Source organism: Rasamsonia emersonii (genome assembly GCF_000968595.1).
Source record: "Rasamsonia emersonii CBS 393.64 chromosome Unknown ctg1118621760030, whole genome shotgun sequence".
Taxonomy (NCBI): Eukaryota; Fungi; Ascomycota; class Eurotiomycetes; order Eurotiales; family Trichocomaceae; genus Rasamsonia; species Rasamsonia emersonii.
Window position 1 is genome coordinate 12374 of NW_013563257.1, and position 12233 is coordinate 24606.

The following is a 12233-nucleotide window of genomic DNA, read 5'->3' on the forward strand; positions in this document are numbered from 1 at the left end:
GGCTATTCAGAGCACCGAGAAGCCCTGCCTATTGGAAATCGTGGCCAGTATCTGTCTACCTAGGCAGCCTTCATTCTGATTTCAGCCAAATGGATGAAATTTGCAGACCAGCGCTGCAGAAGAGGATTTGATTGATTTGCGCAGGGCCCAAACCCCACAACGCACGGAGAATGACCAGACGCAGGCCCCGCATCTCGCGATAATTCATCTGCTTTATCAATCGAGGAGAATGGCAGAGGTATTGCCCAGACTGCTGTCATCGTCATCGTTACGCTGTTGACGTGTTGGACGGGCCAATCGGGAGTTTACCAGCCATGGAGAAAAGAAGTGAATCTCGACAAGATAAACCACGCAGCTACCAGCCTGATAACAGATGTGGCAACAAGCTTACGATAGTGACTTATGGGCAGAAAATGCTCCTCGTACTCAACGTCTCTGCCTTGTTTCGGTCTGTACTCTAAAATATGACGGGGTGGTTTACTATGTCTACATATAAAAAACTGGATGGTAAAGTCATTGTATATTCGTCATTGGTCAGGATACGCGGACGCAAAAAGGATTTAATTCGATCATTACTCATAATAGGTTTCCTAGGAAGTCTGTGAAAAGAAAAAGCAGCTCCTAATATTCCACGCTATTGTACAGTCTATGTTACAAGATATAACTGGTATGGGGGCATATATATCTGAGCAGCTGACTACTGCTCCGTAGGCGTGGTTTCAAGTGTTGAGGCATCAAGCGCCCGGACTACATCCTCACATCGCTCACAGAGTCCGTCTTCGTTCGGCGCCGGCTCCGGCACCACATATCTCCAGCACCGAGGACATTTCGGGTCCAGTGGTGCATAAACACTGACAGTCCCCTTCTGTCCATTCGGTAGCTCAAACTCTTCGGTGTAACTCCATTCCGCCTTGGACATGTTCGCCGGCCCTGGTTCGCCCTGCGCGCTGAGCGTCACTGAGGACACGACGAAGAAGTCGGGGAGTTCATCGAGGTACCGGTGAAAGACGGACTCGTCAACAGTCTTCTCAGGGACCCAGATGTGAATAAATGACTGCAGCGACGAGCCCATTTCTTTCTTAGACCGAGCCTTCTCTTGCACAGCCTTGATGACGGAATTGACGGCCATTAGATCAAGGAAATCTTTTTCGAGAGCGTCGTTGTGCCATTCAGATGGTGGCACAGCTGCGATGCGTCTGAGAGGATGTTCACATTGATCCTTGATCACTGCGGGGGCGTGTTCCCAGGACTCCTCAATGAGCATGGGAGTAATGGGAGCCAGCACCTCCTGCAAGTAATTATAGATGTGATAAAGGGTCGTCTGTGCCGCCCGCCTGCTCGGGCTATCTTCAGCTTCTGTGTAGAGCCGGTCCTTGATCGTTTCCATGTAGAACGCCGAGAATTCGAGATGTGCCCATCGGTTCAGGGCATTGACAGCCTTGTAGAACTCGAAATTGTCACACGCGTTCCGGCACGTGTCGACCAGATTCGCCAGGTGCAAGAGCGCGATACGGTCGATTTTATGCAGATCCTGGTACGGACGAACCTTGCTCGCATCAAAGTCTCCCAAGGCACCCAGCAAGAGCTTGAACGTCACGCGGTACTTATGCAGGCTAGTGTGAACTGTCTGGAGCACCTGCTGGCCGATCATTACGTCCCGAGTGTAATCGCTGCTTGCGACCCAGAGGCGAAGCGCATCCGGCCCGAGTGCATCGTAAACCGGGCCGGTGGATTGCGCTTGGTTCTTACCTTTGCCTTTCTTCTGTTTCAGAGGAGGTAGAAGGGTTCCATCCATGATGGCATCCGGGTGGATGACGTTACCAATGGACTTGCTCATCTTGCGCGCATCTTGGTCCAGAGTAAAGCCATGGGTGATAAGGTGCTTGAACGGCGCCTTTGGCACCTTGGTCATATCTGAAGCGAGCTGGTGGGCGATGTATGTCAGTAGCCCCGATTGGAACCATCCTCGGTGCTGATCCGTTCCTTCAAGATAGACATCTGCAGGGCGGTCACGTCCAGGAGACGCGTCCTCTATCTGGGTCCAACTGGTCCCACTGTCAAACCACACATCCATAGTATCAGTGCCCCGTCGGTAGCCCGGCGAAGAAGACTGTTGGAGTGAAGCAGGTATCCATGCTGGATCGTCTGGGTCATCCGTCCACCAAGCGTCGATACCACGCTCTTCGATCACGCTCATAATATGTGACACGCTCTCCTTCGTCAAGACAGCCTCACCTGTCCCGCGGTGGTAAAGGGCTGGAATAGGGACACCCCACGCACGTTGACGGGAGATGCACCACTCACTCCGGTTCTTCACAAAGCTTTCTAGTCGCAGTTTGCCGGAAGAGGGAATGAAGCGCACATCTTCCAATGCCGCCACGGCAGCTTCCCGGATGTCGGCCACATCAGCGAACCACTGCTCGGTAGCACGGATAATGATAGGACGCTTGGATCGCCAGTCATAGGGATACTTGTGTTGGTATCGATGCTTGGTGAGCAGCCGGCCTTCCGATTCAACGTACTCCAGGACAGCAGCGTTCCCATCTTCCAGGACACTCTTCCCACTTAGTCTAGCTGGGTCACTAGGCATTGCCTTGTCCGTGAACCTGCCCTCATCGTTGACTGGAGCGAACGCGGGAATTCCGTGAGCAAGACAGGCTTCATAATCCTCCATGCCATGACCTGGAGCGCAATGGACCAGTCCGGACCCCGAATCGGCCGTAACAAAATCCGCTGCAATGATCGGCTGTTCCTCGATACCCGGTCGTTGGAACAGAGGCCTGTAAGTCGTTTGACCCTGTAGCTCAGAACCCGGAATGGATGGCACAATAACAGGAAGCTCTTCTCTCAACATTTCCTGGAGATACTCCAAACGAGATTTCGCGATGAGTAGCTGGCCGTGTCTGTCGGAGTGGACAACCATGTACTCGAGCGAGTCGCTAACCGCAATAGCGGCATTAGCAGGAAGCGTCCAGGGAGTAGTGGTCCAGATAACGGCACTCAGCTTTGTAAGATCCACTGACGCGTTATCCTTCAATTGTAATGGAACTGTGACAAGCGGGAACTTGACGAGGGCTGCAGTTGACACATGGTCGTCCTTATATTCCAGTTCTGCCTCCGCGAGTGCTGTGCCCGTTGACGGCGACCAGTAGACAGGCTTGAATCTTCGATATATCAGACCTCTGTCCACCATCTCCCGAAACACCGCCAGCTGCTTCATTTCAAAGCCCTTGTCCATTGTCTTCCAATGACCCTCCCAATCTCCCATGATAGCCCAGCCGCGGAAACCCTTCATTTGCTCCGCAACAGTTCTCTCCGCCAGCTCTCGCGCAGCTTTCCGGATCACCGCAGCGCCGGCTGTGCCTTTCAGCTCACCCAACTCTTTCTGAGCCTGCAGCGCTTTGAGCTCAATGGGCAGCCCATGGCAATCCCACCCCGGCACATAATTGACCCTTCTTCCTCGTGCCAGCTGCACGCGGCATATGATGTCCTTCAGAATCTTGTTCAGCGCGTGTCCGATGTGGAGCTCGCCATTCGCATAAGGGGGGCCATCGTGAAGGACGAAGGTCCGGTCTGCAGGCCTGGCAGACCGCTGCCATGCGTACAGGTCGTCAGTACATCGTCGCAGATATTTCGCCTGATCGGCGAGGGACACGCGAGCCGGAAACGTCGACTTGGGTAGTTTGAGTGTCGACGACCAGGACCGCGTGAGCGATTGCGGCAGTTCCGGCATGCTACCGCTGCAGCATATCCTGCCTCTGGCTCGCGTGTTGCTCGAATTGAGGGAGTGGTCCTCACTGCAGTGATGATTATTGATTGATGGTTTTCAAGATGCTCCGAGAAAATGCATGACGCGGGTAAGATTACGCGATATTACCGTCTACGCGCTACGGCAATGGCCCAAAATGAGTTTCATCGGTAAGAACAATACAACAATAGATTACGCCTCTACATCGAGAGATAATTCCATTCAGATGGTAGCATCAAACTATAAACTATGATGTGTAGGTAGGTATCCATGAATGATTAGTCCAAAGGAGAAACAAAAACACATAACCAGACTCCAAGAGTCCTAGAATTCCAATACCCATCCGTGAAGACGCCTAATAAACTGTCATGCAGCTGACTGCCCCGTTCTTCAACACCTCAAACAACAGTCCGGGAAATCCAAATAACTCTGTATTGCCTAATCCATGGCCGCTATCCTGACCAGCTGATGCCGACCGGTGTTTTCCTGCACTGTCTTCCCAGCCGCCAAGGAATTCGACGCTGCTCTCTGGACTGTCCCCCCAACCTCGGTTGAGAACCATCCCCCGCTGGAGGGCCTTTTCCTCCGCGGCATTCGCGTAAGAACCTTTCCATACCTCCTTGAGCCGTCGGGAGACCTCATCATAGTGCGTTTCGGATGTCAGACAGTCGCCCGAAGAATCCAACAGGATCTTCCAGCGGCTCCGCCGATGGCGGTTAAAAGGATACGACCCCGGTACATTGCCGTGGACGATCAGTTTGGTGACAGTCAAGTGAGATGAGGAAGGTGGGGGCGACGGGTCTGGAAGATCGGAGCCTGGAAACGCAGGGCCTGGAGTGGTGGGGTAGGAAATAAAGGCGTCGAAGCCGTGGTGGAAGTAGTTGAAGAAACATTCAGTGGGTAGAGACGACGGGTCGACATCGGCGGCGGGAGAAATCTCATCATCCGAATCGTCCGTGATGCTATTATTCGACGACTGATCGGTATCCGGGGTATCCATGCCACGACCTGGAGAGGGACTTATCGGGCGCGGACGCGCGACACCAGCAGCGCCATGAATTGATATACGGCGGTCATTCTTGCGGTATATAGCGTCAGGTGGGCCTAACTCCGCGATCAGATCTTGCGGAGTCGTTTCTGAGAGCGTGATGCAGAACGGGGGACTGGATCGTCGTATCAGTTCTATTTTTCCCGCTCCTAGAACCCTAACCTCTTCTATCTCGTCCGGAACAGCGTCTCTGCCCTTTCCAATTAACGCTGGAGAGCGCGGATAGTGTGGAGGTGCGGTGAACAGGCGAGTGCGGGCTTCAGACCAGGAAGAGCCTTGGAAAATGGCCATGGAGGTGGCGGGAGATGCTGCGGAGGACGACAGCAATGCTACAAAGTCACATTGGTCTGACCATGCTGAGTCTAGTAAGGGAAAGGAAAATGCAATACCAGGGTATGACAGAACATAAGTCCCATATGGGGAGTGATCCGCCGGCGGAATATACTCTCCTGGGTAGGAAGGTCCAAACAAACGATTGTAGACGTGACGGAAGCTGGGCCCGGCATGGGAGGCAGGTTGCTCCTGGGGTTTCACGCTCTTGACCACTTCGTGGTTCTTGTATATAAGCGGGATTTTTGAAAAGTCCAGAACTTCGATCAGCCGCAGTCTCTGATCGGGGCCATCGAATCGAAGACGCAACCCGTTCGACGGCAGGTGTATAATGATCGGCTCATGGATCGGATCGGTGGAGGAATAGGCAACATCGATTGCGGGGTACGTATGGGGATGTGACTTGAGACGGCTAAGAACATTGTGAAGGGAGCTTCCCAGAGCTGTCCAGCAGCCGATTCAGTTAGCAGCCACCTTCAACTGGTATCTCAAGATCAGGATGGAGACTTGCTCAAAAAGCCCAGGCCCTTTCCAGGGAAGACCTGGGCTGCCGCTGGCATCCTGGCGGTTGACATCGCGGATGCGGGTTTAGGCTACCTGCTCATGACGGACTGGGGGAACTGCCGAGTCGACGATGAGCCGATGGAATGCGGCCAAACAACATATATGCACTGCCAGAATCACGACTACAAACGGAGAAACACGATCGTCAGTCCTGCTTCTTGGTATTAATGCTCTTGCGACGGTCGGCGTTGATGCAGTCATGCGGCAGATGATCATGTGAGGGGATCCGATGACATTCTGCCCGCTTTCCTCACCGCCTTCGCCGAGGCTTGGCTTTGTTTACCTTTTCCCTTGTTGATCCGCCCAAACACAAGCTTCGCAACACGAGCAGGGCTCCTGGTCACCTTCGAGGTCCACCCCCGCCGCCAACTTAATTGTTGTCCTGGTTGGATTCAGCGTGCAGTGCGAAACCAGGAGCTTGTCCAGAACACGGTTGTTTACAACGTCATACCATGCCGGGCCAGCAACGGCCTGCCTCCGGGCCGGCGACGAGAAGAACCGCGATCCGCCAGCCTTCGCGGCGTGTGGCCTCTGCGACAATAGAACGCTCAGAGTCACCTGCTGAGCCCTTGAAGCCGGCGAACGCCAACCTGATGCGCGTACAGAGATCCCCGAGCACCCAGTCTGTTGCCGGTTCCAAGCGGAAAGATAGAGAGTATGATCTCCCGACGAGTGAGGACACGAATATCCATGTAGTTGTGCGCTGTCGAGGGCGCAATGAGCGCGAGATCAAGGAAAATAGCGGCGTCGTTGTCGCGACAGAGGGTGTCAAAGGGAAGACCGTGGAACTGTCCATGGGTCCCAATGCCGTGAGCAACAAGACTTACCATTTCGATAAAGTCTTCTCGCCCGCGGCGGACCAAGCGATTATCTTTGAGGATGTTGTCGCGCCCATGCTGAACGAGGTATTTCTTCAGTTGCAACCATGGCCCTGCGCTGCGCTTGACTAATCATGACTTCTTAGATGCTTTCTGGGTACAACTGTACCATCTTTGCGTACGGCCAGACCGGAACGGGAAAGACATATACTATGTCTGGAGACATGAATGATACATTGGGACTTCTCTCTGACAACGCAGGCATAATTCCCCGTGTGCTGTATGCACTGTTCCGCAAGCTGGAAGAGACAGAACACACCGTGAAATGTTCCTTTATAGAACTGTATAACGAGGAATTGCGCGACCTCCTCTCACCTGAAGAGAATTCGAAATTGAAAATATATGAAAACGAGCCCAAGAAAGGTAGCAGCAATGGTAGCACCCTCGTGCAGGGCATGGAGGAAACCTACATCGATTCTGCGTCTGCCGGAATTAAGCTGCTGCAGACCGGAAGCCATCGACGCCAGGTTGCTGCAACCAAGTGCAACGACTTGAGTTCCCGAAGCCACACCATCTTTACCATCACAACATACGTGAAGCGAACCACGGAGGCAGGCGAGGAGTACATCAGTTCCGGCAAACTGAACCTGGTCGACCTTGCAGGCAGTGAGAACATTCAGCGAAGCGGAGCAGATAATAAACGTGCTGCTGAAGCAGGCCTCATCAATAAGAGTTTGCTGACATTGGGGCGTGTGATTAACGCCCTGGTGGACAAGAGCTCTCATATTCCGTACAGGTACGGAGTGCTACTTGCATGGTATCTAAGATGTTCACTAACTCGAGCAGGGAGTCGAAACTCACGCGATTGCTCCAAGATTCTTTGGGAGGACAGACAAAGACCTGCATTATCGCTACGATATCACCGGCCCGAAGCAATCTAGAAGAGACCATCTCAACATTGGACTATGCGTTCAGGGCCAAGAACATCCGCAACAAGCCGCAGATAAACTCCACTATGTCAAAGAAGACTCTCCTTCGTGAATTTACTGCTGAAATCGAAAAACTGAAGAGCGAGCTGATCGCGACAAGGCATCGAAATGGTGTCTACCTCACGACTGAGGCATATGAAGAGCTGACAGTCGAAAGCGAGTCGCGTAGAATTGTCACCGAAGAGCAGAGAGCGAAAATTGAAACTATGGAAGCCAGTCTTCGGAACAAAGTGCAGGAGCTTTTCACTCTGACGAGCAACTTCAACAACTTGAAGAAAGACAACGAGGAGACTCGTGCCAAATTGGAGGAAACAAACGATCTACTAGAGAAGACCGAGATTGTCCTGCGGGATACGAAACGTCAGCTCGAACAAGAGGAGATGTTGCGTAAAGCCCACCAGGACACGGAAGAACAACTCTATGGCATCGGGACGGAACTGCTGTCAAAATTGGACCAAACTGTGGAACATGTAAACGGCTTGCACTCAAAATTGCGTCGCAAGTCTGATCTCCATAAGTTGAATCGTGAAACTTGGGAAGCCTCGACGGCAGACGTCATCGATGTGACCAAGCTTGTTGACGCCCGGATGGAGGCTTTTCAGTCCCAGCACTCGAGTCTAGTTGCAGACTTGTCTAAGAAGATCAGTCAATTTGTTGCATCGGAACTCGATCATGTGCAGTCCAACCAGTCGGAGCTAAACGAATATACGTCGCGGTTGGATGAAGCGGAAACCAGAGCGAGCGAGCAAACCTCCAAGGCTCACGATGAGATGAATGAGGTTCTTGAAGAAATTAAGGTCCTGCGGGAGGAGGTCAAAGGGAAAGTAGGAGAGGGGCTGAACGGTTTGTCAGCAGCAGCAGAGCGGATATCCGAGGAGGTTATTAGTGAATTGACCGAGTTCCATACAGAGGTAAGCTGGCCGATGGCTTAATCGATGCAATCTGGTACTGACTGTTTCAGCTCCGTTCTTCCTACACATCTCTTAGGCAAGACTTCAAAGCCATCTTTGAGAGAATAATGGAGCATCTCGAGGCACAAAAAGCCGAAGTAAACGAGCTGCGATCACAGCTCCAGGAAGCAAATCGCCGGGCGATGGAAGCCAACGAAGTAGCTTCGACCAGACTGCAGCAAGCTCTGGAGGAGGAGCGCGAAAATGCTGAGGCTGACCGTGCGGATCTTCTGTCCCAGATTAAGCTATTGATAGAAGATTCCGGACAGAAACAGGCCGCTCGTCTAAAGAGCCGAGTCGACGGCATCACATCAGACATGGCGTCTTCCGGGGAGATGTTAGAGCAAGCCAGCAACGTGTACCACGAGCGGATGAAGGAGTGGACCCGTAGAGAGGATCAACTTATTGAGGAGGTAGCCAGCTCACGGGACACTATCGAGAATAGGATGGAGAAAGATTGGAATGTAAGATTTGTGCACGCAAACATCTATCTTGACGAGACGCTAACGATCTCCAGATTTTTGACGAGCGCAACGCATCGATCCAAAGGGCTACAGAGTCTGTCCACCAGGAGACTGTCCGGATTGTGGATGCTCAGATGCAAGGCATGGCTTCGCAGATGGAAGCACTTGACGACTTCGTCACGAAAGCACGATCTCAAAATGGCCTCCATCACGAGAGACATCTGGACAATCTAAAAGAACTCACCACAAGTGTGCGTGGGTCATACGCGGCTCTGCAAGATAGATTTACCGGTCTCGGCAACCGTGTTCGTACCTTCCAGGATGATGTTCTCCCGCAAAAGGACGTCCTTGAGGAATCTGTGGCACCATTCTCTGAAGATGTCCGGAACGCTCTCACGGAGCTTCGAACCAATATCGAGAATGCACCGCTCAAGGAGTACAAGCCAACCGGTACGACTCCTCCAAGGACCAGCTATGAGTATCCTACCGTGCTGCCGCGAACGGAATCACATGAAACTTTGATTGCGAAACTGAGACAGGCAAAGACGCCTGCTCTGTCGCCGCTGGATGGAGAGGAGCCGGGGCCGCTGTTGGGATCACCGTCGAAAACTCGGGTATACAATGACGCTGAGGATGAGGTAGGGAATCTCCAACCTACCACCACCGCAGTCACATCATCCAACACGGGACTTAGGGAGGTCGATATAAACGTCGTCGCGAGACCGCTCAACTCTAGCGCCAACTCCAGCTCTCCGGACTTGCCGGCCGGATCGAAATCCAGCCCTGAAAAAGCTATCTCCCCCATAGAAAAGGATAACGATATGGAACCGCCACCTCTGAAGAAACAGCACCTTTCCACCCCGGCAACCACAGAGAGCAAGCTTCCCCAGATCATCACACGTCGGATGGCTGCTGGGATGCTGTCGGATGGGCGGGAAAATGCCATGCCACTGAGTCTGCCAAGTGGTGGGGGACCTAACCATGGACGGCGGCTAAGAAATCGGCCCTCGTCCGGGTAGAGAAGTTTCGAGCGTTCACCATTGTTACTTGCTGTTTGAACTTGGGGCTTTTTGTTTGTCTCTGGCTGGTCTGCTTGGATAGATAAGATACCCTTGTTGAATAGATCAGGCCTCTCGTTCTGTGTCTTTTTCTTTTGTCGGAAGTCGAAGGGAAACGGAGTATTACGGTGCGGGGATTATTATTACAGTCCTTTTTTTTCTTTTTGGTCTTTCTGGTGGTTCTGGCGCATGCACTCGTTCAAAGAATAATATTTTCAAAGGTTTCATGCTGGGGATAGTTGGGTGTCCATTAATTAGTTAATTATTTATTTAATTGATTGTTCGAGTCGAAACCATTTTCTTTGGGAGGTACTACGTTTGCTCTCATACGGAGTAGTGGTATCTATTAAATCGGATATATTGTCATATAATAATTCGTCCCAATGAAATAAAAAACAAATGATAGGCATATTGAGGGTCTCTCGTCATGTATTATTCATGGTGTAGACACAAGAGAGGAAATACTGCTAAGGACCCTCCAGTTTGCGGTTTTGTTTGTTTCTTCAGGCAGGAAGCCTAGTCGCTTTTCTTGTCGTTCAGTACTTGGGCATATTTCCTTCTAATTATTACTCTTCTTGCTCTGGATTTCGATGTGATTCGCCAGATCCATGCTCCGCGGTCCTATCTTGTGCTTGTCCCTCGTCCTTGTCTCCGCTGTTGGCTGTGTCCTCTGTATCGCCTGCTCTGTTCAATTCCGGTCTTTTGAGCGGATAGTTCCCTCCTGCTTCGATGACGCGTCTCAGCTCCCCCATCCGCTTCTCGAATTGCTCCATCATCTCCTCTAGTGTCTGGTCCTTGTGGTCATCTCCCCTTGCAGGTACTATGTCCCTGGGCCCGGATGTCCCCTCGATCTTGAGCATCAGAGTTCCGCTCGATGATGGCGGAGAAGATGGTTCGCCGGTGTGGTGGTTGTTGAAAGTGTCGAAGGAAGGAGCGGGGCTGATCTGGGTGTTGAGGACCTGCCAGTCCGGAGTGAGGCTGTGAGCGGAAGTTATTCTGAACGCTGGACCTGCTTGTTGAGGTGCGGAGCTTTGTTGCTGTTGTTGGTGCTGCTGCTGAGCAGGAGAAGTGGACATGGACGTCGCTCCCGCCGCAGTGGCGATCTGCGTCGCCGTATCTGGAGCTGATGACGCTCCATGGCTATCTTGCTGAGGAGCATATGGCTCCACGTCCAAGATGATGTAGCGCTCCTTCACCCCTGGAATCGGAGGTGGCAGTAATGACTGTTTCCTGGAGCCAGAGGGCTCCGCCTCTGATCCCTCCTCGACGTACCCATGTTCGCCTTGTTCTCGATGATAACGCCCAGAAGGTTCATTTCCCGTCTCCAATGCTCGCAAGGCTGCCTCAGTAATCAGTTCCGGATCATCGTCCGAGAAGATGTAGTGGACGGTCGGATGATAGTATTCGGATGAATTGGCATCCTCTATGAGGGTGAAGAACGGCTTGAATTCAGGTCCCGATGGGTTCACCTTATCTTCCTGTTGCTCCTCGAGCGGCTCCGAATGATCCCCCGTCTGCACGGGGTCCGGTGAAGTTGTGGCATGGTCGGTTTGTTGTTGCTGCTGCTGCTGTTCTGACACTCGTCGCTCGACAGTCCGCGGCCGCGGCGAACTCGTGTTACCTCGCTGGGCCTGCTTGGAGGAAGATGACGAAAGGGTGGGGGTATGGTGTTTTGGTAAAGACATCTCCGCAGACTAGGGCTACATGGTTGGAATTCATTCCATGTAGAGGGGTACTAATCCAATGTGTAGCCTGGAATGATGAAAGGAGAGAGCATCGGCCTGGAGTTCCAAAGTTGGAGCTGTTGCCGGGCGTTGTCTGGGCGCTTATCGATAATGTCACATGACCAAATACGCCAGGCACAAGGGTCTCTATTTATACACAAACAGAAAGCAAGTGAGCACAAAAGGCATGCAAAGGGTATCATATATACATCTCATAACCATCATAAGCAACTGTCTGTTTGACTGGGTTCTGTAGAAACGACTTTGGAGTATTGTGCGGTCATGCACCGTCGCTTTGTTTCCATTCGAATTCTGGAATGGCCCGGTAAGCCAAGTATTGCCATAAGCTAGCAGAAGCAAGCTTACTTTGTCTGCACATCGGACACAGCCCTTTAGAAGATTCTTGCTGGATCCAGGTCAAAAGGCAGTGCTGTTATGACGGAGGAGGATTAGAATCTAGCCAGAGGAATGGATCGATACTGGAGACCGTACCATGTGAAAGGAATGGCCACATTTTCCGAGCACTGCACCAAGAATTTC

General features: G+C 52.2%; 4 protein-coding genes across 4 annotated transcripts; 1 reads left to right on the forward strand and 3 right to left on the reverse strand.

The window, feature by feature from the left end:
• Window positions 1–697: 697 nt before the first annotated feature.
• On the reverse strand, window positions 698–3733 carry T310_2460 (Isoleucine--tRNA ligase; the record flags this gene model as incomplete). Its single annotated transcript, XM_013474649.1, has 1 exon — window positions 698–3733. The coding sequence occupies one exon, from the start codon at window positions 3731–3733 to the stop codon at window positions 698–700; it is 3036 nt and encodes a 1011-aa protein (XP_013330103.1).
• A 370-nt stretch (window positions 3734–4103) lies between these two features.
• T310_2461 (UPF0183 domain protein) lies at window positions 4104–5731 on the reverse strand (the record flags this gene model as incomplete). The annotated part of the gene is made up of 2 exons (XM_013474650.1): window positions 4104–5538; window positions 5724–5731. The coding sequence occupies 2 exons, from the start codon at window positions 5729–5731 to the stop codon at window positions 4104–4106; spliced, it is 1443 nt and encodes a 480-aa protein (XP_013330104.1).
• Window positions 5732–6142: 411 nt separating this feature from the next.
• Window positions 6143–9930, forward strand: T310_2462 (Kinesin family protein (BimC); the record flags this gene model as incomplete). Its single annotated transcript, XM_013474651.1, has 5 exons — window positions 6143–6595; window positions 6655–7304; window positions 7355–8408; window positions 8459–8911; window positions 8965–9930. 5 exons carry the CDS (start codon window positions 6143–6145, stop codon window positions 9928–9930), a joined length of 3576 nt encoding a protein of 1191 aa, XP_013330105.1.
• A 605-nt stretch (window positions 9931–10535) lies between these two features.
• Window positions 10536–11654, reverse strand: T310_2463 (uncharacterized protein; the record flags this gene model as incomplete). Its single annotated transcript, XM_013474652.1, has 1 exon — window positions 10536–11654. The coding sequence occupies one exon, from the start codon at window positions 11652–11654 to the stop codon at window positions 10536–10538; it is 1119 nt and encodes a 372-aa protein (XP_013330106.1).
• Between the last annotated feature and the right edge of the window lie 579 nt (window positions 11655–12233).